This window comes from Salmo salar, chromosome ssa13 (assembly GCF_905237065.1).
Source record: "Salmo salar chromosome ssa13, Ssal_v3.1, whole genome shotgun sequence".
Taxonomy (NCBI): domain Eukaryota; kingdom Metazoa; phylum Chordata; class Actinopteri; order Salmoniformes; family Salmonidae; genus Salmo; species Salmo salar.
The window spans coordinates 95616692-95643692 of record NC_059454.1 but is presented as its reverse complement, the minus strand read 5'-3'; the positions used below and the strand labels follow the sequence as shown (position 1 = coordinate 95643692).

Sequence of the window (27001 nt, the reverse complement as noted above, 5' to 3'; positions counted from 1 at the left end):
CCCCCTAGTCTGAACCCTTCCCCTCCCCCAACCCCAACCCACCCTTAAACCATGCCCAACTGGAACAGGCCCCCCCTAGTCTGAACCCTTCCCCTCCCCCAACCCCAACCCACCCTTCAACCATGCCCAACTGGAACAGGGCCCCCTAGTCTGAACCCTTCCCTCCCCCAACCCCAACCCACCCTTCAACCATGCCCAACTGGAACAGGCCCCCCTAGTCTGAACCCTTCCCCTCCCCCAACCCCAACCCACCCTTCAACCATGCCCAACTGGAACAGGCCCCCCCTAGTCTGAACCCTTCCCCTCCCCCTTTCTGCCCTCTCCAGCACCCCATCAATAACCACCAGTGACAAATCCCCCCGACACACACCACAAAAGAAAAACTAAGAATCATATAGTTCTTTCCAATCAAGTTTAATGAAAAGATCTTTATAAAGATGACAGTGATATCTGTACATTAAGAGACTTCAGGTTAACCAGTGGACTCTGAATCATGACATTGTGTTGAATCACGTGGTGGTGCAGCGAGAACCACACGGATCAAGAAACTCCTGAACACAAATTCTGAGGAATTGAACTTTGGAGTTTCTCAGTAAGCATGTTGAAGACTGAGAAAAATATATATAATTGAACAAATATTTAGTAGAACAGAGAAACTTGTTGTACAAAGACAGAGTAAATGAATACATAAAGCCAGCTTTGACATGGTCTCATGCCCAGAAGTCTTAGGAATTATATGAATAGACCTGCTGCCTTAGACTGCCTTTGGTTTAGTTCATAAGTGGCTTGGTTTGGATTAGTAGTGGCACGTGTGACTATGTACATATATTAATGCTGCCATAGACACCTTTGGTTTTCAGATAGAGATTAAACAAGAAGCGTCTCTGTAATAGTAACAATACCAGCCTTTAACAGAAGTTGCTTTGACAAAACCAATGCTTTCTGTAGAATACAATACATATTGCATCTGTACCAGGAGTCAGTGGTCCCATACCACTGGAGAAGACCACCTATACAACAGATGACAACAACACAGATTACATTCTCAGAAAAACAGGAAACAATGTAGCACAATAAAAAACATTTCATCTTTGTGTTCTACATGCTTTGGATGAGGTAAAAGTGGTAAAAAACACCTATACCACAGGAGCAGTACATTCCCACTGTCTCCAGTGTCTTGGGCTGGGAGCTTGATCTGATTTATAGCTATATCATGTTTAATGGGTCATTTCACCCAATCAAACATGGTTTGACGTTCTCACACAGAGTGGTTGTCAAGCTATTTGGGGTTAACTAACCCTTTAACATATTTTCTCTCTAAACTGTATTAGCAGTAACAAAGTAATAAAGCTCCTGACTACCATCCACTGAGTTATCATAAAGCGGTTTAAAACAGGATCCAACTAATAAATACATCCATCAATAGACTACACTGTCTGTAAGTGACTGCAACAACTTACTTAATAAGAGAGAGACAGGAAGAGATAAATAGAATAAGGGAACTGGATAAAGGGTTTGTGACCAAATCCCTGACTGGTGTACTCTGAGGTAATATTTCCTATTCTTAAAAAGAATGAGTTGTAGACTAAATAACTTGATATTACAGCCTACTCCCTCTACACATGTTGTTTCTACCCCTTCCTAAAACATTTGGTTGGTCACAACAAACAATCACCAACAAACAACATATCAAAAATGGCTTCATCATATTTTCATAACATGCGGATACTTAAGTTTACAGGCTCAACAATACATGCAAATAAACAATGCTGTTCTTTTCTTTGTTTCTAGACGTGAAAAAAACGATTCCTTGCCTGAGCTCTGACTGTTAGGTTTATGTAAACAATGAGATCACACTCCCACACACGCACACTTTACGCCACACAAGCCATCGGTCATTCAGTATGTGCTTTGGTTTAGAAAATAGTCTGTTGATTTGGAACAAGCTTGTATCTTTTATACAATGCATGCTGATAACATTCAAGAACTAATATTTTATAATATATTTTAAACACCTCTACCTTTTATCCAGAAGTTATTTGAAAGAAGATAATCACCAACCACCTCCTCTAAAAAATCTCTTACTTAGGAAACTAGTGTTTTTGCTTTCTGACAGTACAGACAGTTTGACAACACAGCGGAGGGTTCTTCAGTTAAAATGTGAGGAACCATCCCTGAAGATATGGGTGAGAATTATCACCCTCGCAGCTGAAACATGTTTATCTTTTTCTCTCTGCTCTTTCATTTCATTTGTCGACATTCTAAATGAACCAAAACAACCAGAGTTTTGTAGTTTAACGGAACTCATAAGTGTGGATATGTACTGTATGGATACCAGACCCTGACATCAATGTTCCTGAGTTATGTACACTTTTCTGGAGTAAAAATGACTTTTTTCAACACTTAAGTGATAAACATGTAGGAAAGAGAATTTTAAAACTGTACTTACTAGTCTAAAACAAAGCAATTACAACACATTCTTAGAGGTTCAGAAATGACATGTAGTCCTCCTGAGGACATAGTGAAGACAAAGTAAGGCAATGAGGTGAGGTTGGTCCAATCAACATGAGTCATTCCTACCACATGGCTGTTTGTGTGGAACTAGGAGTGGACATAATAGCATCATTAAAACTACGCTGACATTGAAAAACGTTAGTTGTTGTTAGTTTGCAATAATTCTCTCTTTGGATTTCACCTTACAATCTCCTACACTAGTACCAGTAAAACACTTATCCAGGAAGCAATATTCTCCCCTCCTCACAGCATTAACAGACGAGAGGAACTTGTTGAAAACCAAAAGCAAACTGAATACAGGGATACTGGGAGAGTATTATTAAATGGTTCATCTGAGGAGTGAAGAGGTAGCAGTGTGACAGGGTTAGTAGCAGTAGACCAGCCCTTTAACGGAAAAACGCAGACAAAACAACAGTACCAACAGAGTATGATGCCTCAAATGAAAAATAAACACCCCTACCTGACCCTTTAAAGTAGAAATACCCAGTCTAAACATTCACAAAAGCAGAACTAAGTTCAAACATTTTACCCCCAAGTTAAACTACAAAGTCTGACCTATGAAATACAAATAAAGTAAACATTGCTGTTAGAACAGCCCTGATCATTTTCTAATAATGCCCCGTTTCCAACAGGCAGTGTATGTAAAGGTGATAAGTTATTATATGCACACTGGCCAGGCTGACTAACCTGTCCCATCTAACTGGAGAACATAATATTACTGACTGTTAGCCAGTCATGCCTGGGGTCCAGTATGTGTCTGATAATGAGGCAGGAGAGCCAATTGGCCAGCGAGAGACAAATACAACAGCCTGGAGGATCGACAGCAGGGACTGACACCCTGGGAGGGCTAGTTTGGTTGGATGCTAAAAGCTATCATCATCATCAAAACATATTTCAGCCGCCTGGGATGGGGAGGAAGCGTCTTTGGTTTTATGTCAGATGGAGAGCTGTGGTGTGTTGACCCTGAGATAGCCAGTACAGCTGGCTGGCTGGCTCAATGTGGATTTATGATGGCTTCTAAGGGTGAAGTAATGGTTGGTATTAGTAAGATGAGAAACAGTTCTCAAATAGAGGTACGGAATCATGGTTGCCCTGATGAGGGTGATAGTTGTTAAGCGGGTGAGGGTATGGGTGATAGTTGTTAAAAGGTTGAGGGTAGGGATTAACACTGGTAACTGGGATCCTGGGACTGTCCCTGGACCCCTTGTCACATTTCCCGAAAAGAAATTGTGACAAGACCCGGGAAATGACAAAATTTTCCCCCAATGTCGCAGTAATGCAATTCCACCAAATGCCCAACATCTACAGCAGCAGATAGGCAAAAAATAAAATGGCACATTATCCAAACAGGTTGTCACATGGAAGCCTTTAGCCTAGCATATTTTCATTACAAAGTCGTCATAAATGCAAAGCAAATGCCAGATTGCACACAAGACCTGAATGCAGTTTAGAGTTCTCATCAGAACTAAAAATTAGATCCCGGTCCGACCCAAGCTGGTGAGCTGAAGCCTGATCCCAGGCCTGGTCCGACATCACAGGTTAAAAAATGCCAGATTTCTAGAAAACAGTAGGCTATATTGATTTAAACTGGTGTTGAGAACAACGTGGCGGAGGTGGGCAGCACCGGAGTGAGGAGATGAGAAAACAGCCATTGGGCCTAGAAAAAGTGCAGAGAGAGGAAAACACCTTAGTTATGATCAACTGAATTATGAAAATATTAGAATAAAGTAGTCGAAAGCTAATTTATTGCATGTATCAAATTCTTGGTTACACTGAAACTCCCAAAGTTATATCCAACCATTATACTAACTTAAAGCAGTAGTGGTGTGTGGTAACCTACATGATCATTTCAGCGGTTTTAATTGAGACAGCGCCATCGCACTGCTTCGAGACAAGAGTGGGGTACTCCTCTAGATAAATCAATCAATGTCAGATTTTTGTTTTCACTGAATCTCCGTTTGGATGTTTGGTAGGCTGGGGAAATGTTAGCCACGTTGAGGTGAGTGCTAATGATCATCTTTATTCTAGTTTGCTCATATATTAGCTGATCAGAAAATGTTGCTAGCATGTTATACAAGTCTCCTTGCTCTTCACTCGCATAGTAGCATGTCCTACTCGCAACAAAAGGCCCGTGTCAATCAATAAATGGGATTTTGTTTCACTGAATCTGTCTATACATTTGGTTAATTTATCTTGGCTGGACAAGTAGAAGTGATAGCTAATTTATTTGTTTATCACTGATCAGAAACATTTAGTGTGGAATAATGTAGCCAAATTCAAGTGTATTATCTATTGAGACAGGTAGTATAAAGCCTTATATAGAGCCTAGGCTATTTTCCTATAGTCCCAATAATCCCACTGAAACCAAGAATCTTGACTCCTGTCTCGAATGAAAATTCCTAACTTTATTCTGTAATCCATAGGTTGCATTATCAATGCGTGTCTGCTTAGGCTCCCGAGTGGTGCAGCGGTCTAAGACACTGCATCTCAGTGCTAGAGTCGTCACTACCCTTGTTCGATTCCAGGCTGTATCACAACCGGCCGTGATTGGGAGTTCCATAGGGCGGCGCACAATTGGCCCACCGTTTTTCGGGTTAGGGTTTGGCCGGGGTAGTTAAATAAAGGTTAAATAAATAAAAAATAAAACAAAGCATGTCAAAAAACCTGGAACATTTCCCCCGCTTCTCTGCGCTGTTTCGTATTTCTGACCATGTGAGAGCGTCGGTACAGAATGTGAGGTCAACAAACAGTACGAGAGTGGAGAGTATGGTCCCCGTTAAGATATAGTGATCTTTAAACAATTTCCTCTCTTCAACTACTAGTTATTCATGAGCTGACCTGCTATCTGTATAATCATCAACTCCATTTTGCCAAATAGGATATATTTTGTCATTCGTTGGAGTTTAACAAGCGTAGCAACTTTTGACTTTTGTTTGACTGCCGTTCCAGAGTTTGTATGATTCGACAACGCTATAGCCTACTCTGAGCACGCTCTGTGGGTTCTGAGCACGCTCTGTGGGTTCTGAGCACGCTCTGAGGGTTCTGAGCACGCTCTGTGGGTTCTGAGCACGCTCTGTGGGTTCTGAGCACGCTCTGTGGGTTCTGAGCACGCTCTGTCTCCAGATAGCAGATTTCAGCAGTAGTCCTGGGCTAAATTAATTGAGTAACATGATAATGCTCAGAATTCATGAACGGCCTGTTTCGCAATTCACAACAATGTCATTGGTGATCAAAGTTACTCTATCATTACTAAATATCAGTTTCACTCGCTGTGAAACCTTTACAGTGGCGCAGCCAAGCCGGCATTGTGGCACAGCGACAATCTTATTTTGGGAGAACCCAGGCATAGTGATATATCTTGGTTTTAAAGGCTTGAGAATGGGCACTTCAAATTTTTGCGGTATTTCCCGGGACTCTTGGGATAAATATGAATTATTCCCAGTATTGAAACTTGGTAGGTTTTTGTGAAAATATGAATCCCTCGTTGAGGGTATGGGAGATAGTTGTTACGAGGGTGAGGGTATAAGTGATAGTTGTTAAGAGGTTGAAAATATTTGTAAAGTTACTCAGGGTGAGTGGTTATAAAGGTGAGGTAATTCATTTTAAGGTGAGTTTCTGAAGTTGAGGTAGAACCCATGTGTGTTTACAAGGGTGAGGAGGTACTATGGGTAACCAAGGCTCCAGATGGTTAGCTGACAATGAGGTAGAACCCAGGTGTGTTTACGAGGGTGAGGAGGTACTATGGGTAACAGAGGGTCCAGATAGTTATCTGAAGATGAGGTAGACAGCCTAATAGAACCCAGGCAGCTGTGGTTCAGCTGCAGTAACGATGGTGACGTGTCCTCTATGAGGGCGAGGTGTGCATCCTCATATGACTAAGGAGGTTGCGTTGCTGGGTGAACTTCCCGCCACACAGCTGGCACTCGTACGGCTTCTCCCCCGAGTGGACCCGCATGTGCTCGGCGAGGCGGTACTGGCGGGTGAAGCGCATGCCACACTCCTCGCAGGCGAAGGGCTTGAGGCCCAGGTGACTCCTCATGTGGCGCGTCATGGTGCCTCGCTGAGTGAACAGCTTCCCACAGATGTTACAGGGGAATGGCCGGTTCAGCCAATGGCTCTTCTCGTGTTGCCGTAGTGATGTCGCATCCTTGCAGCTCTTACTGCAGACTGTGCAGAGATGCCCAGGTTCTTCAGCGTCAGGCTTCACCCCCTTTGATGCAGAGTCGTCTGGGCACGTGTCCGGATCTTTGTCCTTCAAGTATCCACCACATTCCTCTTCCTCTTCCTCCTCCTCCTCGTCTTTCATGTAGAGTTGGTCGTGGGTGTGTGTGTCGACGTGGGCATTGAGCTGTTCTGAGCTGGGGAAGCCTTTCCCACAGGGGATGCAGACGTACAGGTTGTCCCCCACACCTGGCTCAAACCCTGGCTGGGGCTGACGATAGATGTAGTTGGTGTTTCCGTTTCTCCTCCCTTTTCTTCCTCCTCCTCCTCCTCCTCTCCCACTGTGCCCACTCCCCTCACTCTGATCTAGACCGTTCTCCTCTCCATTCACCTCTCCGTCCTCCAGCTCTGGGGTCACTTTATCACCTCGGGGCCTCTTGCGAGGGGCTCTGGGCTGCAGGTCTGTGGAGGTCTTTGGAGGCTCTGGCTTGGCACTAGACGTTGTGGGAGGAGTGGGGGAGAGAGAGGAGGAGTGGGGGGAAGAGCTCTGGAGCAGACTGCTGGGGGACACCTCCTCTGTGGCAGTGCTCTCTGACGGACTCCTTTTGGACAGGTCCAGTCCCAGCCCATTACTCCTACCTTCTCCAGAGGGGCTGAGGGAGGCACAGCGGGAGCCCGAAATAAACACCTTCTCGGACAGATCCTCTCTCAGCCTTCCCTCCTGGCCCGGTCTCTGGCTCCCCTTCTTGGACCCTGAGTGGTTGTTATGGTGCTGGTGGTTGTGGAGAGGGGTGGAGGAGAGGCAGAGGGGGCCAGGGGTGTGTCCATTTGGGGTTGGGGAGGTGGAGGAGGAGGGGGTCATCTTGTTGGAGCTGGAGGGGGTCTGTCCGTTGTGTTTGAGCTTCCTGCGACAGAGAGCTGCCAGTTCAGTCAGCTGGAGGTAGGAGGCGGCGATCAGCAGAGACGAGATACTGTGGTCACTGACGAAGTCAGAACTGGACAGACGACCTGTATAGATGAAGTCCAACACCTAGACGAAAGGGGGGGTAGAGAGTAATCTTTATATTGTCCCAATGAGCAATTTGTTTCACAGCAAGTTGATATCAGAATGCAGATAAAACAGCTAAGCTTCACAGCATTGATGTTGAAACTAAAACGTTGATTAATGTGTACTGTCTGTGGCTATTAAATGACCTGAATGACAGAGTCCCATACAAATATGTCTGTATATGTGACTGCTGTCAGTGAGACACTGCCCGTCAAGTGACCCACCTGTCTGAAAATGGAGGGGCTGACCATCTCTGTGTCCAGGTTGATGAGGTTGTCGTGGGGGACCAGCGACTTGAAGTAGACGCTGCTGGCCGCCAGGACGTTCTTGTGGGCGCGGAACAGCGCGTTCTCCACCACGATGATGACATCACACAGGTATCCTTTGGCTCGCTGCTGGTTCAGCTGCAGCAGCAGCTGCTTTGAATGATTCTGCTGTTCCATCACATACACTTTGGTTTACACACCTGGGGAGAGAGGGAGAGTTCACGTCTGACAACTCAAAGAAATCCAACCACTAATGTTCTTAGACTAATTTAAACTCCTGCAGGTCCAAACGTGCTCCTGAATTCTTGCAATGCCCAGGATGCCTAAAAAAAGAAATGTAAAAAGTTGCCCAAGTATGGCCAATACGTTACACCTCTCTGCTCACCCTCAAACCATCACACTGCTTCCCTCAAAGACGGGCCTCAACAACATACTGGCAGGAGGAAGAAAGATAACCAACGCAATAAACCAACCACCAACCCACTAACGAACAACAACAAATATCAAAAACCTGGTAAAAATAACCTCAATATTTTTGGTTTGTTGCTCTACCATTTATTCTTGGCCCATTGTAGCTTCTCTGGTAGCAATAGATTCTGAGGAACCAGAGAAAGTAACCGTGGTATTGTTCTGTTCATTATCATCAGCATTATCATCAGCATTATCATCAGCTAACCCAGTAGAGACGATGTGCTCCTGATCAGCTAGAAATGGAACTCATTACACGGGTACAGGACTGCACGTGTCATCGCTAACTCTCACATTAACATACACCCACCGTGACAGTATGTGAAGTGAGAATTCAGGTGGGGTTTTGATAATGACAAATGATTAACTGCTTTTGAAAAAGAAACAAGTTAGGCTGCGTTCACACAGGCAGCCCAATTCTGATATCTCTTTTTTCTTTTGACCAATCAGATCAGCTCTGAAAAAGATCTGATGTGATTGGTCAAAAGACCAAATTTGAGGAAAAAATATCATAAATTGGGCTGCCTATTTTTTAACTAGGCAAGTCAGTTAAGAACAAATTCTTATTTTTAATGACAGCCTAGGAACAGTGGGTTAACTGCCTTGTTCAGGGGCAGAACGACTGATTTTTACCTTGTCAGCTCGGAGATTCAATCTTGCAACCTTTCGGTTACTAGTCCAACGCTCTAACCACTAGGCTACCTGCCTCCCCTACGCAGCCTAACAGACTTCATTTACTGTGTTAAACAATTGGTTTAGCCAGTCAGTAACCTCGCCAGAATACAGATCCCAGCAGAAAATCATAGGCTACCGTACACTGGTGTGGTATCAGGGGAAAACAGGGTCTTCTTATAGCAGAACACAAATACTTCATGTCTCACAGACTGGGGATCGACACAGAGTGTACAAAGAAGTGTAGACCCCCCCCCTTTTGCCCTCAGAACATGCTCAACTCGTCGGGGCATGGACTCTAGAAGGTGTTAGAAATGCTGGCCCATGTTGACTCCAGTGCTTCCCACAGTTGGGTCAAGTTGGCTGGATGTCCTTTGGGTGGTGGACCATTCTTGATAGATGCAGGATTCTGTTGAGTGTGAAAACCCCAGCAGCGTTGCAGTTCTTGGCACAAACTGGTGCGTCTCAAGGCTTAAAAATCCTTTAACCCGTCTTCTCCACTTCATCTACACACATTGAAGTGGATTTAACAAGTGACATCAATAAGGGATCATAGCTTTCACCTGGATTCACCTGGTCAGTCTATGTGATGGAAAGAGCAGGTGACGATGTTTTGTACACTCAGTGTATAATCAGTGTTAGTAACAGGCTTACTGTGAACATGAGCCTACAACCATTATCATATGCCAGGTATTGGTATTCAAACAACTGCTTTAGATAAAGGTTTTTATGTAAACAACTTGATTGGAGCAATTAACAGTAGTTCTATTTACAGTACTGAGCTTCAGCAAAACTTCAAACTGAACTACTCTCCAGTTCTAATCCTCCATATCCCCTCCTCCAATCCGCTGCCCTACATCTGTACGAGTAGCATTTACATTTCAGTCATTTAGCAGACGCTCTTATCCAGAGCAACTTAAGGTAGTGAGTGTATACATTTTCATACATATACTGGTCCCCCGTGGGAATCAAATCCACAAAACTTGTCGTTGCAAGTACCATGCTCTACCAACTGAGCTGCACGGGACCCTTGGGTAATTTAAAAACAGGATGGTACAACATTTGAAATACTACTACTGATAACAATGCATCTCATCCGTCTTGCCATACATCGATACAGTATCACAAAATACATGCTCCCTCCCCAAAAAATACACACTGAAACAAAAGAGTTGTTTGGGTAATCCATCTAACGACTGCACAACACACTGATGGTGATAAGATGCTGAGGGTCCATTTATGAGCCTAACAGCCCCGTTCTGCCCCCCTCCTTTCCTGCCTGCTCAAAAATCACCTCATCGCTTTAGATGAGAGAACCATAGACTTACAGTATATAATCAAGCTGTAACCAGGAAGGCAGGTTGGACAGAACAGGCCGTAACCAGGGCGTCTGGAGGGAAGAGAGAACAGAGAGCAGGCCATATAACCAGGTGGTCTGGTCTGGAGAGGATGTCTGGCCTACAGGATCAATGAGTTAGCCTTGCTAGCTTCTGATAAACACTCCTGTTTACTAATACAGTTCAATATAGGTTACCTGTTCTGTTCTAGCCTGTGTTCTGTAACGGTTCTAGTCTGTTCTGTTCTAGCCTGTGTTCTGTAACGGTTCTAGTCTGTTCTGTTCTAGCCTGTGTTCTGTAACGGTTCTAGTCTGTTCTGTTCTAGCCTGTGTTCTGTAACGGTTCTAGTCTGTTCTGTTCTAGCCTGTGTTCTGTAACGGTTCTAGTCTGTTCTGTTCTAGCCTGTGTTCTGTAAACGGTTCTAGTCTGTTCTGTTCTAGCCTGTGTTCTGTAACGGTTCTAGTCTGTTCTGTTCTAGCCTGTGTTCTGTAACGGTTCTAGTCTGTTCTGTTCTAGCCTGTGTTCTGTAACGGTTCTAGTCTGTTCTGTTCCAGCCTGTGTTGTGTAACGGTTCCAGTCTGTTCTGTTCCAGCCTGTGTTGTGTAACGGTTCCAGTCTGTTCTGTTCTGGCCTGTGTTCTGTAACTGTTCTAGTGTTCAGTCCTAGCCTGTGGGTTCTAACCTGTTTTCTGTAATATCCTATGTTCTGTTAGCCCATGTTCAGTTTGTCTGTCCAGTGTTTCATCTTGTCTTCCTGGCAGAGATCACTGGAAGTAAATCACATGATCTGGTAATCTAGCTGGGCTTCAGGCATTAGGTCCGCTACAGGAAGCAGTTTGGCCCTCTGGTAAAACCTAGGGAATACTGATAATCTGAGCCAGTCCAATTGATACTCTCCTTAATGCTCATTAACTTAAATTAACTGTTTTCTAGGAATAAAAAAAACCGGCCTTTCCACTCACCAGGTGGGCTGAACATGACATGAAAAATAACGTCCACATTGTTGAGCCAGGTTTACTCAAGGTGTTCTGGAAAAGGGCACCCCAAGGATAGCCCATGTCACATGTTAACTCCTAACTAGCTAACAGAATTATTACTAAACACATGTTAACTCCTAACAGAATTAGTTTGTTAGAATCTTAAGATGCATGCCAAGATTTGAGGAGTGTAGTTGGCTGGCTCTTACTACCTTGTGATGGAAGATTATTTTTTTTAAAGTCTATTTGCATCATATTATGGTAACTTTGTTCTGTCCAAGTTTGTGTTCATTCAGTTCAACCAAAAAAGGCCAGTATGTTTTTACAGCCACAATCCTGAGTTTGTGTTTCAGCCAAACAGTAGCCCTGCGACTCTGTATAAATCGGAGGAATGTGGCTGAGGAAACGGAACCACTAAAACGTATAGACAAAGCTAAAAAAGCAGGGACTGGCAGCACATAATAACATTGATTTGACGCCACAGTTTTAAACATATTGCTACACATTGTTTGTGTAAAACTGAAATGGCAATAAAACATACAAATGTGAGTAAAATACCCTCAGGCCCAGTCTGGGTTATGATAGGGTAAGACAGTTGTACCAGCAGATGTAAACAATCATGATGCTTTTGTTATATATTCTTCAGGAACCAATGGGTAGAAATCATTAGAGATTTAACAGCAGGAAACATTCTAAGAGATAGTGGCAGCGATCAGAAAATGGTTTTTTTAAAAAAATAAATAAACAAATAACAAAATCTACACAATTCCATAACAATTCTTTTTTATTTCAGCTATATCCACTATTTTGTAGAAATTCTGCTGGATTTTGGTCTAACCTACGCAGCAAAACGTTAAATCCATGCTACTGGTTGCTATGTTGCAAAAGCCCAATGTTTCTGACATACTGGAGAAACATTTCAATTCAATGCTGTGACCCTCATCCTACAAGCATTCCAAACCAGTGTTGTTCTACCATGATCTAAAACAGGGATCAACAACTACATTCATCCGCGGGACGATGTTTTTCTGGAGCGGATGGTCAGGTGGCCAGAACATAATTACAAATCATTTGTAGACTGGAAATTGACCGCAAGAAGTCCAAATAGATATAATATTTAACGAAAACAATTCATTAAAATCTTGCTTACATTTGTATACGATCACATATAAATCTCTATTAGCGTGGGTATACCTTGGATCAAAATTTCCTAAAATAATAATAAACCCTGATCTGAAATATATGATTCATTGAGACAGTTGAGAGAACGAAATCTTGAGACGAAAAGAAAAATCAATTAGGTGATAGGCCTACTCGTCTACCACAAAATGGATAATGCCCTACGTGCAGAGAGGGTGGGCGAAGGGATCCACCAATGTCTTTTATTCAATTAGCCTATATTGCTGGGCCAGCCTTACATCGAATCAAATTTTATTAGTCACATGCGCCGAATACAACAGGTGTAGTAGACCTTACAGTGAAATGCTTACTTACGAGCCCCTATCCAACAGTGCAGTAAAAAATATATATATGGATAAGAATAAGAGATACAAGTAACAAGTAATTAAAGACCAGCTGTAAAAAATAACAATATATACAGGGGGGTGCCGGTACATACATCCAGTGGTATAAAGTACTTAAGTAAAAATACTGTAAAGTACTACTTAAGTAGTTTTTGGGTGTTTCTGTACATTACCATTTATATTTTTTACTTTTACTCCACTATATTCCTAAAGAAAATATAGACTTTTTACTCCCTTACATTTTCCCTGACACCAAAAAGTACTCGTTACATTTTAAATGCTCAGGCAGGACAGAATTATGGTCCAATTCACTCACCTATCAATATAACGCTTTGTCATCCCTACTGCCATTGATCTGGTGGACTCACTAAACACAAATACTGAGTTTGGAAATTCTTGGAGTGTCCAACTTCTGTCTAAAAAAAAAGTATCATACTGTCTGAATTGCTTAATATAAGGAATTTGATGTATAGCATTTACTTTTACTCAAGTATGACAATTGAGTACTTTTTCCACCACTGCATACATCAGATTCAGTTAATATTCTTAGTTTGTTGAAAGTTATTCATCTTATTCCAAAGCTGTGAAAAACAAACCGAAGCCAGCAAACCACAGGCTAAAATTAGTGCAAGTATAGAGGTGGTTGCCAAGCTGGTAATACTAGTTCTGGAATTAGGCTATGCCCTCTGGGCATACAAGCCATTTGTTAGGCGTTTCTGGTATATCTTCAAAAAACGTAGTGCAACCTCTTGAACACAACCACACACGCCAACTTAAATCACAAAACCTGTGAGGATCTGAGAAAAATGACATATTTACCTTAATTCATCAATAAACACTGTTTATTTACTATCCTCTCTCACCTCACAACCCTCGGTTCACAATCTTGCTAAGGCCAAAATGTCATAAATATGCCAACTTTGATTATTTCTCCATTATGCTTTTAAAAACAAATGTAAAATATACTGTATTTTAACAATCCTTCCTACAAAAGGACCCTTCTTGTGAAAATAACCAAAATCCTGGTATTTTTTTGTCCTTGCTTCGTATTGAATCACTCTACTGGAGGTTTGTTTAGGCCGGAGGTCATCCAGCCTGGTCCTGGACAGCTAGCAGGGGTCTAATCCTAATCAGTACCCACCCAATCGATTTAACCTATCCTTTATTTACCCCGGTTAGTCTCATTGAGATAAAAATCTATTTTGCAAGAGAGACCCGGTCCAAGATAGCAGCAGGGTCAAAGTTTAAGTGCTGGGCTGGAACTGTCCACATACACGCACAAGACTTTAGAGAGGTAGAGATATTTGAACAAGTGAGCAAGGCATTGTGAGCAAGACATTCTTGACATTTTTCAAAATAAGCCTCTGATCGTCAAACGTCCTCTGTGTTAATGTTGACAGAGTTTATTCTAACCAGAAACTGGTGTACTGGGTCGCCGTGGTTCATGTCATGTTAATGTCATGTTCCGTTCCTTCCTTTCAGTGGGAAGGGAGGGGGGTTGGATTGCATTAATCCCAGATACCTGAAATGAGACGGGCTGCCAGTATGGAGTAGGCTACCCCATTCATAGATGCAAACTGCTTTAGCGCCTATTGGCGATAGTATCTTCTGTTCGGGGAAGTTTTGTTAAGAGCCCCAACGCTAGTCGAAACAAACACACATTGCTTGCTGTATGTTTTTGGAAACATAAGGAACGCATCTTTGATAATAATATAGATATATTTTTAAAAGGTTAAATTACTACACCTTCTTAGGGTTAGGGGTCACACACGGCCGTATCTCCACGTTACATCGCTTGTTTTCGGAAGACATAGTTAATTGGCATAGGTAGCTTCCTATCTAGCGTGCTCCAAACATCAGTGCTGTGTTTAAGCGTAACTGGGAAGGAAGTGTAGTTCGGAAACTGGAGGCACACAGCTTGTGGATCTGTGCAAAACTGCTACTGTAAGTAAATTCTCGCTAACATGAACGATATGGAGCATACCAGCATATGTTTGGAAAACCGTTTTGAAAGCGATGATTGACGTTTCTAAACATTAAAACACAGCTGGGTGAATGTAACTGCTGGAACCCCTACGTACGGAGAAGCTAGGAGTAGGTTAGCTACCAATAATCTTCCTGCCAGAGTGCCAATAGGAGGAGAGGTAACCTGGAGTGGAGCCAATCAGAGGGGTACACTATGAAGGAAACTATACTGAACAGAAATATAAATGCAAAATGTAAAGTGTTGCTCCCATGTTTCATGAGCTGAAATGAAAGATCCCAGAAATGTTCCATAAGCACAAAAAGCGTATATCTGTCACGGATTCCCCTGGTACTGCTGCTCATTCCGTTCACCAGCTCAGGTCTGACCAGCAACCCCAGACTGTCTTGTCTCATTACACATACCTGGTTCCCATTAATGTTATGGTGCTTTTCTTGTCTGTATGTTTATTGTAAAAATGAAATAATGTAAAAGTAAAATAAGGGCATGATGCAATCTTTGCAAGAGGAAGGGAATCTGATTCCATTGGTCCTCAACTCGTGGCTCAGACACTTCATTCAGGATAAATGGAGTTAAGAGTAAATCATATTCCACATACTGTATGCTAGGACTCGATAGTCCGGCGTCTCATTGTGAAAAGGCTATACGGCTCTGTGACCACCATTGACTGGGACGCACGGCCTGAACGCGCAGTTGAACTCAGTTGACCAAAGTTACCTGGGTAACTCCTCAAACTCGACAGGGCTCTGGTCACAGATTTGAGAGAACCTCGTAAACTGCAGAGTTATGAACCTGGCTTAAAGCTGTACCCATTGTGACACTTACAGAGCCAGGTTCACCCAAGGTGTTCTGGGAAAGGCCACCGCAAGGATAGCTCATGTCACGTTTACTCCTAACTAGCCAGGGCTGGATTAATGCAGGGGCTGAAGCCCGTAGGGGGCCCAAAAGGCTCCCCAAAAAAGGCAATATAGGTAGTAGTGGTGCGCGGGTCAGCTGTTTGTTCACCCGCAATTGCTAAAACCCATCCTCAACCGCCCGACTAAGTGATGAAGTGAAAATGTGACCCTAACCTGCAAATATAGAAATGGTGCTTTAGGCTACAGTCAGAGATGGGGGACCGATTGTTTTGTCAGGTTTGACAGATACGTTTCTGCTTAGAATTTCGGTAGGCTATCAGTAGGCTTATCTGTAATTAGATACATGCAGCTTCTCTTCCGTCATGACATGCTGCCCTAGAACAGGGTTTCCCAAACTCGGTCCTGGGGCCCCCACTGAGTGCACGTTTTGGTTGTTGCCCTAGAACTACACAACTGATTCAAATAACCAACTCATCAAGCTTTGATTATATGAATTAGCTGTGTAGTGCTAGGGAGAAAAACAAAACATACACCCAGGGGGGCCGCAGGACTGGGTTTGGGGAACCCTGCCCTGGAAGACTAAATCAACCCTTGCGAACCAGAATAATGTCATAAATGATAGAATGAATGCATCAATCTAGTTGACATAGGTAAAGTTCTGTCATCTCGGGTTCTTTCGCTGAGAAAAGACGTTTAGGATCAGGGACAAAATACAATAAATAAAAAAATGAAAAATGCACAGTCGCATTCTCTCATGATGCTGAAAGAAAGAAATCATATTTCTCCACTCCTGTTCCTGAGCCAAAATGTACATTTGGTGTATCATTTTACTGCAAGGAATGCTTAATTCTGCAGGCGTTAATATTAAGACTGAAAGATTATAGTCAGTGTCCAGATTTCAGTTTCCATTTAACCCCTCTGAACAGTAGGCTACAGTTCCCTTGACGTGCCAGAGGCCTGTTTAAAGTCCCCTTCTTGTTACTGTCGAATTTGTATAGCACCTCATAATCATCACACATAACATAAGCATTGCTATCATCCTCTACCACTTCACCAAAACTTTCCCAAACATTACTTTCCTGGACCTCCCTTCTCTTTTTTTCAACTCTCCATTACGCAGCTTTTCACTTGTCCGTTTTGCTTCAGTGGATCGACGTTAACTTTTTCCTTTCACAGCATTATAAGGCTGTGTTGAGACAATGACTTATCTATGACCCAACGCCCAGCTCAGTTAATCCCTACCATTGTGTCGCTGAGTTGTCATAACGCTTCAGAAAATGTACATTATCCCAGGGGCGTTGGAAGACACAATGTAATGTACCTAATTTATGTACCTCTAACTGCCCTGAATACCTCTGCAGATCCCACAGCTATTGTATGCAGTAATCATGTGCCTATGAACCAGATGTATACTACTAGCACTGAGGCGGTGTGCCCTAGCAGGAAGTCCACTATGTGTAACTTACCCTGAACTAACATTAATCACCCAAGCATTTCTACCTCTGCTAAGCTTCCCTGGATAACAAGAACACCTATGTGAGAACTGCAACTGGATCCTGGACTTCCTGATGGACCACCCCCAGGTGGTGAGAGTACAGGCAACAAAACATCCCCCACGCTGACCCTCAACACGGGGGCCCCTTAGGGGTTCGTGCCTAGTCCCCTCTTGCACACCCTGGTCACCCACGACTGTGTGTCCGCGCATGACTACAACACCATCATTAAGTTTGCTAACGATGATGAGACAGCCTATAGGGATGAGGTCAGGTGACCTGGCAGTGTGGTACCAGGACAACAACCTTTCTCTCAATATCAGTTAGAGAAAGGAGCTGATCGTGGACTAAAGGAAATGGAGGGCCAAGCACGGCCCCATCCACACCGACGAGGCTGTAGTGGAGCGGGTCTAGAACTTCAAGTTCCTCTGTGTCCACATCACTAAGGAAAGAACATGGTCTACAAACACCCACACAGTTGTGAAGAGCGCCCGACAGCGCCTCTTCCCCCTCAGGAGCCTGGAAAGATTTGGCATTGGCCCTCAGATCCTCAAAACGTTCTACAGCTGCACCATTGAGAGCATTTTGACTAGCTGCATCACCGCTTGGTATGGCAACTGCTTGGTATCTGACTGCAAGGCACTACAGAGGGTAGTACGCACAGCCCAGTACATCACCTCTATACCAGGCTGTGTCAGAGGAAGGCCCTAAAAATTCCCAACCTCCAGCCATCCAAGTCATAGACTACTCTCTCTGCTACCGCACGGCAAGCGGTACCAATGCACCAAGTCTGGAACCAACAGGACCCTGAACAGCTACTACCCCCAAGCCATAAGACTGCTAAATAGTTAACCAAATAGCTACCCAGAATATCTGTACTGACCACCTTTTGCACTGACTCTTTTGACTAACATACGCTCACATCACATACAGTGCATTCGGAAAGTATTCAGACCCCCTTGACTTTTTCCACATTACGTTACAGCCTTATTCTCAAACGGGTAAAGAAAATATAACATCTCATCAATCTACACACAATACCCCATAATGACGAAGCCAAAACAGGTTTTTATACATTTTTGTATAAACAGAAATACCTTATTTACATAAGTATTCAGACACTGCTATGAGACTTGGAATTGAGCTCAGGTGCATCCTGTTTCCATTGATCACCCTTTCTACAACTAGATTGGAGTCCACCTGTGGTAAATTCAATTGATTGGACATGATTTAGGAAGGCACAAACCTGTCTATATAAGGTCCCACAGTTGACAGTGCAGGTCAGAGCAAAAACTAAGCAATGAGGTTGAAGGAATTGTCCGTAGAGTTCCGAGACAGGATTATGTCAAGGCACAGATCTGGGGAAGAGTACCAAAACATATCTGCAGCATTAAAGGTTCCCAAGAACACAGTGGCCTACATCATTCTTAAATGGAAGAAGTTTGGAACCACCACCACTCTTCCTAGAGCTGTCCACCCAGTCAAACTGAGCAATCATGGGAGAAGGGCCTTGGTCAGGGAGGTGACCAAGAACCCGATGGTCACTGACAGAGCTCCAGAGTTCCTCTGTAGAGATTCTTCATGAAGGACAACCATCTCTGCAGCACTCCACCAAATCAGGCCTTCATGGTAGAGTGGCCAGACGGAAGCCACTCCTCCGTAAAAGGCACATGACAGCACACTTGGAGTTTGCCAAAAAGGGACCTAAAGACTCTCAGACCATGAGAAACAAGATTCTCTGGTCTGATGAAAAGAAGACCGAATTCTTTGTCCTGAATGCCAAGCATCACGTCTGGAGGAATCCTGGCACCAGCCCTAGGGTGAAGCATTGTGGTGTCAGCATCATGTTGTGGGGATGTTTTTCAGAGGCAGGGACTGGGAGACTAGTCTGGATCGAGGGAAAGATTAACAGAGCAAAGTACAGAGAGATCCTTGATAAAAACCTGCTCCAGAGTGCTCAGGACCTCAGACTGGGGCGAAGGTTCACCTTCCAACAGGATAACGAACCTAAGCACACAGCCAAGACAATGCAGGAGTGGCTTCGGGAAAAGTCTCAGAATGTCCTTAAGTGGCCCAGCCAGAGCCTGGACTTGAACCCGATCAAATACCTCTGGAGAGACCTGAAAATAACTGTGTAGCGACGCTCCCCATCCAACCTGACAGAGCTTGAGAGGATCAGCAGAGAAGAATGGGAGGAACTCCACAAATACAGGTGTGCCAAGCTTGTAGCGTCATATCCAAGAAGACTCAAGGCTGAAATCACTGCCAAAGGTGCTTCAGCAAAGTACTGGTTAAAGGGTCTGATTACTTATGGAAATGTGATATCAGTTTTTTTAAATCCGCAAACATTTCTAAAAACCTGTTTTTGCTTTGTCATTATGGGGTATTGTGTGTAGATTGATGAGGGGAAAAAACGATTCAATCCATTTTAGAATAAGGCTGTAACGTAACAAAATGTGGAAAAGGTCAAGGGGTCTGAATACTTTCCAAATGCACTGTACACTCACATACGCTGCTGCTACTGCTTATTATATACCCTGTTGCCGAGTCACTTTACTCCTACCTATATGTACATATCTACCTTAATTACCTCGTACCCCTGCACATTGACTCAGTACTGGTACCCCGTGTATAGCTAAGTTTGTTACTCATTGTGTATTTATTCCTTGTGTTATTATCCTTCTATTATTTTTCTATTTGTCTCTCTGCATTGTTGGGAAGGGCCGGCAAGTAAGCATTTCACTGTTAGTTTACACCTGTTGTTAACGAAGCATGTGACAAATAAAACTTGATTTTACTGTCAGTGGCTGATATAACAAGAGAAAATCTGCTGATGCACAGCAAAAACAAAAGCCCTGGGTCCTATGATTTGTTAATCCGGCCCTGTAACTAGCTAACAGAATTATTACTGAACACATGTTAACTCCTAACAGAACTGGTTGATAGAATCTTAAGATGATGCCAAGATTCGAGGAGCAGTGGCATGTTTTCATGGATGCCCCCCAAAATGAGAAAAAAAAATGAAAACAATGTATCTTTCGTCTCTCTGTGTTTTATACATTTCCTTCAATTCGCAAGAGGCTGAATGTATCTCACCGGAGAAAGCATCCAAGCGAACAATGGAGCCCCTCTGTCTCTATGTGTTGCCCATCTATGCTGTCTGGTCAAAAATAGTATGACATTGTTGCCACCCGTAGCATTGAATGCAAGGGAAGCCAGCGAGCATTTGGCCTCCCTTGATATAAAAAACATAAAATAATAGCCAATCAGCATTGAGCTAAACTGAGTGAGCTCAGCTGTGAATGGTCCTGGTACACCAAAAAAAGTCTCAAGGGAAGCCATGTTGAGTTTGGCTTCAGACCAATCACATCAGAAGCCAAACGTCATTGACAGAAAACTTGAATTGTTGCATCCCATTGTGTCGTTGTCCTCTCGTGGCTAACTAGCTAGCTAAAATAGGCCATTTCCTAAATTAGCCATGGATAGAGACGGGGATTTGGACTTGAGGTTTTACTTCATTCTCCGTACTGGCCAATGATTATAACGGTAATTCTGATCCAACCATAAATTCATACAATGTGCCCCTGGCTTGAGAGGATGTAGCTAGATGTAGTAACATTAGGCTAATGTTATCCAGCTGGCCTAGCAAATCGATGCCCATCAAAGGAAGTTAGGCTAGCGAGCAAGCATTTTAGCCAGGTAGCCTAGGACAACAAAAACTAAAAGCGTGTATGACAGAGTCATACACCGTTTCAGCAACATGAAAGAGGGGGATGGCATTGGCGTTTCTCTAAAAGTAGGATGGGTCAACATGTATTTTCTACTCACACACACAAACAGTACCATGGATAGCCACATTATATTTAGCTTGAGTTGATTGGACTAATTTGTTTTTTGTATCTTTTACTCACTGTATGAGAATAAGCATGTTGAAATGGTGCTGAACTAGTGGAGGCAGCGCCTGTTTTCTTTGCGACTTGCGGTAACTGTCCATGGTTCTAAATCAATAGTTCTTTAGTAGTCCAAAAAGGTTGGAAACATTAACTGTCTTGACCATGCTGTAGGTTATGTAACAGGTTGTTACATGTAATATGTTCTGTGGATTTCATCGGACAGATGTTGCTCTTCGGTTATGTGATGAAACAAAGGTGTAGTTGAATTTATTCTGCCACTGTCTTCTTATTGTCTCGGCCTTAGACCTATACATCATGGTCGCAAGGCATATGAACTAACAGGTTATAGAGCAATTATCACGACACATAGGTTGTAAAATTGCTTTTTTCCCCTGGCTTGGCTTCCCCGGTAATTTTACCCTTGCACCGCTACTGTTGAGGAGTGTAGTTGGCTGGCTCTTACTATCTTGGGATGGAAGACAAAACGTTTTTAAAAGTCTATTTGCCAAATATTATGGGAACTTTGTTTCATTCAGGTTTGTGTTCATTTAGTTCAACCAAAAAAGGCCAGTATGTTTTTACAGCCACAATCCTGAGTTTGTGTTTCAGCCAAACAGTAGTCCTACCACCTGGTATAAAGCTGAGCGATGTGGCTGAGGAAATGTAACCACTAAAACTCATAGATCAAGCTATAAAAGCAGGGACTGGCAGTACATAAGATTGATTTGACACCAGTTATAAACATACTGATATAGCTCAGGGTTTTTGAAAGATGGGAGAATCAACTTTTTTTGACAAATATTTTTATTAATATTAACAACATTTGAAATATACATTGTTAAAGACCAAGTATCAGATATTATACCATGTAAAAGAACAACCTCCTAATTAAAACCTTTTTTCATAAATCCACCTAACTAGATTTGTCAACTCCGTCAGACAGCATAATTATTTTTATATTTATTGTCCAACAAGTGTTTAAAAGCCTTGATTGTTTCATTCTAACATTATAATATTAAAATATGCAATACAAATCTCCAAACGTCTTTTAGTTTTTTATACCACAGTATAATGCTCCAGGGCTAATTTTGTTAGCATTTTGGTTGGTTTTTCTAGATACAGAACATAAAACAAGATTTATAAAGCAAGCATTATCTCTTATGTCTAGTACAGCAAGTACTGCAATAGTTTAAGCATATGTTGCAGGACAATGAACATATTTTTTCAGAATATATTAGCAACCAATGAGGGAGTTGACCAACCACTGACAGAGTTGACAACAGAAACTCAAAACAGACATATTCTTGTCTTTAAAAATATAAGTTATATACAAACATTTGTAAAATATGGAAAATTATTAATTTGACAATCCCCAACAAATTATAATCATTCAATCAAATGTTTCAGCACTCCGACAGAGTGGACGTTTGTCACGTCCTGACCAGTAAAAGGGGTTATTTGTCATTGTAGTTTGGTCAGGGCGTGGCAGGGGGTGTTTGTTTTGTGTGTTTCGGTGTTTTTGGTTTATGTTCTATTTCTATGTGTATATCTAGTTTTCTATTTCTATGTTGGGTTTTTGGCAAGGACCTCCAATTAGAGGCAGCTGGTTGTCGTTGCCTCTAATTGGAGGCCATATTTAGTTGGGTTTGTTTTCACTTGTGTTTTGTGGGTGGTTATTTTCTGTATCGCCTGTGTGCCTTATGGAACTGTTTTCGTCGTTTGTTTATTTTGTTACGTGTTTTCATCGAATAAATGTAAGTATGAGCACTATACCCGCTGCGCCTTGGTCCAATCCTTACGACGCCCATGACAACATTTGACAAAAATCTGACAGAGTTTACAGAGTTGATAAAATGATTCATTTTTATTTTTTATTCAAATGGTATACAAAGTAGCAATTTTGTTTTTCCTCAGTTGCTTTGACTAACTAAAATAAACATTTGAACCAACATTAATATTCTAGCTTAATTGTCACGTCCTGACCATAGTAAGTTGTTATTTTCTATGGTAGAGTAGGTCAGGGCGTGATAGGGGGTGTTTGTCTGTTTTTGTATTTCTATGTTCAGTTTCCAGTTTTGTATTTCTATGTTGATGTTGTTTGGGTTGATCTCCAATTGGAGGCAGCTGATCCTCGTTACCTCTAATTGGAGGTCATATTTATGTTGATGTTTGTCCCACCTGTGTTTGTGGGTGATTATCTTTTGAGTAGTGTGTTTTCCTCTCTGCGTCACGGTTTGTTGTTTTTTGTGTTTCAAGTATTTAGTGTCTTTGCATTTTAGTTTCACAATAAATAAAATATGTGGAACTACAAACACGCTGCATTTTGGTCCGATCCTTCAGACAGCCGTGACAGAATCACCCACCAAAAAAGGACCAAGCAGCATGCCCAGGAGGAGTAGGGATCCTGGGCCAGGGAAAGGAGAGAATGGAGGACGTCCTGGACATGGGAGGAGGTAATGGCAGGGGACAAGACCCTGCCATGGAAGCAGGTAGCGACAGCGAGGGAGGAACGGCGACATTACGAGGAGCTAGCCCAACGAAGGAAGCACGAGAGGCATCCCCCCCCAAAAAATTGGGGGGGGCACACGGGAAGTTTGGCAGAGTCAGGATGGAGACCTGAGCCAACTCCCTGTGCTTACTGTGGGGAGCGAGTGACGGGGAAAGCACCGTGTTATGCGGTGTTGAGCACTGTGTCGTCAGGGCGCACTCACAGGCCGGTGCGATCTGTGCCCGCGCCCTGCATTAGTCGAGCTAGGTTGAGCGTCCAGCAAGAACGGGTTATGCCAGCTCTACGCTCAAGATCTCCAGTGCGCCTGCATGGCCCAGTATATCCTGTTCCTGCTCCCCGCACTCGCCCTGAGGTGCGTGTTACTAGTCTGGCACCTCCTATGCCAGCCCCGCGCATCAGGCCTCCAGTGCGCCTGCCCAGTCCGGGATGTCCTGTTACTGCTCCCTGCACTCACCCTGAGGTGCGTGTTACTAGTCTGGCGCCTCCTATGCCAGCCCCATGCATCAGGCCTCCAGTGCGCATCCCCAGTCCGGAGCCTCCAGCGACGCTCCTCACCCTGGAGCCTTCAACCGGCGGTCCGCAGCCCGGAGCCTTCAACCGGCGGTCCGCAGCCCGGAGCCTTCAACCGGCGGTCCGCAGCCCGGAGCCTTCAACCGGCGGTCCGCAGCCCGGAGCCTTCAGCCGGCGGTCTGCAGCCCAGAGCCTCTAGCAATGATCTACAGTCCGGTTCTTTCGACGACGATCCACGGTCAGTTGGTAAAGAAGCAGAGGGATCAGTGGGTGGAGTGGGGGTTACGCCCCGAACCCCAGCCGCCTCCATGGGGGGGAGGCGCTAGATAAGAAGGTTCTGGATACTGCATATGAGCCCCCATAGACATTTGTCGCCCACCCTACCCTCCCTTTGTGATTTGTTGTTGGGGGGGGTTTGTTGTGTGGTGGGGTTTTTTTATTTTAATTTTTTTAGGTGCGGTCGGAGTTCGCACCTTTGGGTCACGTCCGGACCATAGTAAGTTGTTATTTTCTATGGTAGAGTAGGTCAGGGCGTGATAGGGGGTGTTTGTCTGTTTTTGTATTTCTAAGTTGGTGTTGTTTGGCTTGATCTCCAATTGGAGGTCATATTTATGTTGATGTTTGTCCCACCTGTGTTTGTGGGTGATTATCTTTTGAGTAGTGTGTTTTCCTCTCTGCGTCAGTTTGTTGTTTTTTGTGTTTCAAGTATTTAGTGTCTTTGCATTTTAGTTTCACAATAAATAAAATATGTGGAACTACAAACACGCTGCATTTTGGTCCGATCCTTCAGTCAGCCGTGACATTAATATTATATAAGGGGGATGGAGTTGACAGGTTATGGTTGTGACCATGGGGATTTCAATATTGTTTGTTTAAATCTATCAAAAGTAGAGAACTTTTTAGACCATAAGTGGTCTTGTTGTACTACAATTAATCAGGAGATAAGTAAGGGGTTCTCATGGTATAGCTGACCCTGCTAATTTCTAATTCATTTAGGATTTTAGACAAATCTGATGGAGTTGACCAAACTCCAGGGAAATTTTTTTGAAATCACATTTTTGAGAGAAATATTCCTAAAATCAGAGATGGCTATTGCAAGTAACTACATGTGACACTTTCAGTTAATATTAATTTATGCCAGTTATTAGAATTTGAAACACTTTTTTGTGGCGTTTGAAATTGTGATAATTTTTTCCGGACAGGGGCATTTCCTGGCAGAGCCGACATGGAATAAAACTGGAAAATTTGGAAAATTACTAAAACAAATGTTTTCCGTAATAAAATTCCCCTAAATTATATTTAAGATCAAAAAATTAAACAAAATTCACCTTTTCAACTGTAAAAATTTAGTTGCCCTGCTGGACAAGGATTGTCCCAACTTTCAGGAATCCCTGAGCTACATTGTTTGTTTACAAGACAGAAATGGCAACAAAACATAAACATTGGATTAAAATAACATTAGACCTATTCTGGGTTATGATACGGTAAGACAGTACTAGCTGATTTGAAGGTACGCGGGGCATGTGGTGTCATCACCTAGGCCTAACTATAAAAGGTCCATTCCACATTTAATTCTAAATGCTGGCAAAATCCATTTTTTCAACTATAAAAAAATGATGCTTCTTTGCAGGACAATGATTGTCCTGACTCTCAAGAATACCTGATTTGCTTCGCCTTGCTTTTCTGCTCGGCTGGATGCATGTTTCGCCATATAATTATTTCAGATCTATAGGAGTGTAAGTTTCACCATGGCACAGACCATGGCAATATGTTGGTACATGAACATTATTGAAATATGGCAAATATTAGTAAATTATTGCATTCTATCCATGCTGGCTTTCGCATGCTACCTGAGACATGAAACAGATATTTGGGAGGGCAAACTGGCTACCTCCAATTTGTGAATGCGCATTGTGCAACTTGCCTAAATGGATAATGGGAACACATCAACCACAATTATGATTTATTTTAAGGTGTGATGTCATTACATCCTGCTGTTTTTAATCAACAATTAAGTTCAATGGAAATGCACCATAGCAGACAATTGTCACATCTATTTCTATGTGAACTTTGTAAATGTTGATAAAAAGAAATCACTGGACAAGTTAAAGGAGTATTATGTAATATTCTTGATTTGTAATTTCAGAAAATGTCCATAATAAATAAATATATGCAGTAATAGTGGAATGCTTATTATTTTTTTTTAAATTCACACAAAAAATATTTGGGGGCCCATACTGGCTACCCGATTCCATGCTCCAGACAAACACTACACCACGCCCACACACGTTCGTTTCTTTGACGTAGTACCTTTAACGGAAACATAGCTGTTGATACACAGTTGAGAGAATACAATCTCGATAGAGAGAAAAAAACATTCAAATGGGCGATACCCGTCTACAACAAAATAGATAACACCACAGAGTTTCTAAACCCAGAGGCCGAACATCGCGAGACTTCCGGGAACGCTTTAGATCAGTCTGCGGACCCAAACGTAGCATGCATCGGTCAGAAAATCCATTCACACATTATGAATCGCTGATTCACATTGTTTGTTGTCGCTCATTACTTTCTACCTTCCGAAAATACCTCATATTTTGTGACAACTGATGCGTCCTCTCCTTCAGTGTCGAATTAAGCATGTAACTATGTTAACAGTCATTGATCTACAAGTATTTTTGCATGCCGAACAACTCTAGGGAACATCAGTAGCCCAGCTTCGCGCACTGACCAATGCGAAGTAGTCGGCCTGTTCCTGATCTTACACATCTGTGCAGCACCTTCAGCATT

General features: G+C 42.9%; 1 protein-coding gene across 2 annotated transcripts in view; it reads right to left on the bottom strand.

The window, feature by feature from the left end:
* Nucleotides 1-398: 398 nt before the first annotated feature.
* LOC106568268 (hypermethylated in cancer 2 protein) overlaps nt 399-27001 on the bottom strand; it is a 28343-nt gene continuing 1740 nt past the window's right edge. The window contains exons 1-3 of one of the 2 annotated variants that reach the window (XM_014138442.2): nt 14712-15012; nt 7948-8189; nt 399-7705 (exon numbers count right to left, since the gene is read on the bottom strand). In XM_014138442.2, coding sequence (XP_013993917.2) covers nt 6359-7705; nt 7948-8166 — 1566 coding nt within the window. In that variant the 5' untranslated portion in view covers nt 8167-8189; nt 14712-15012 and the 3' untranslated portion in view covers nt 399-6358. Of the gene's footprint in view, nt 7706-7947; nt 8190-14711; nt 15013-27001 lie in introns of those variants that run through there. The other variant, XM_014138441.2, reaches the window with a different exon arrangement.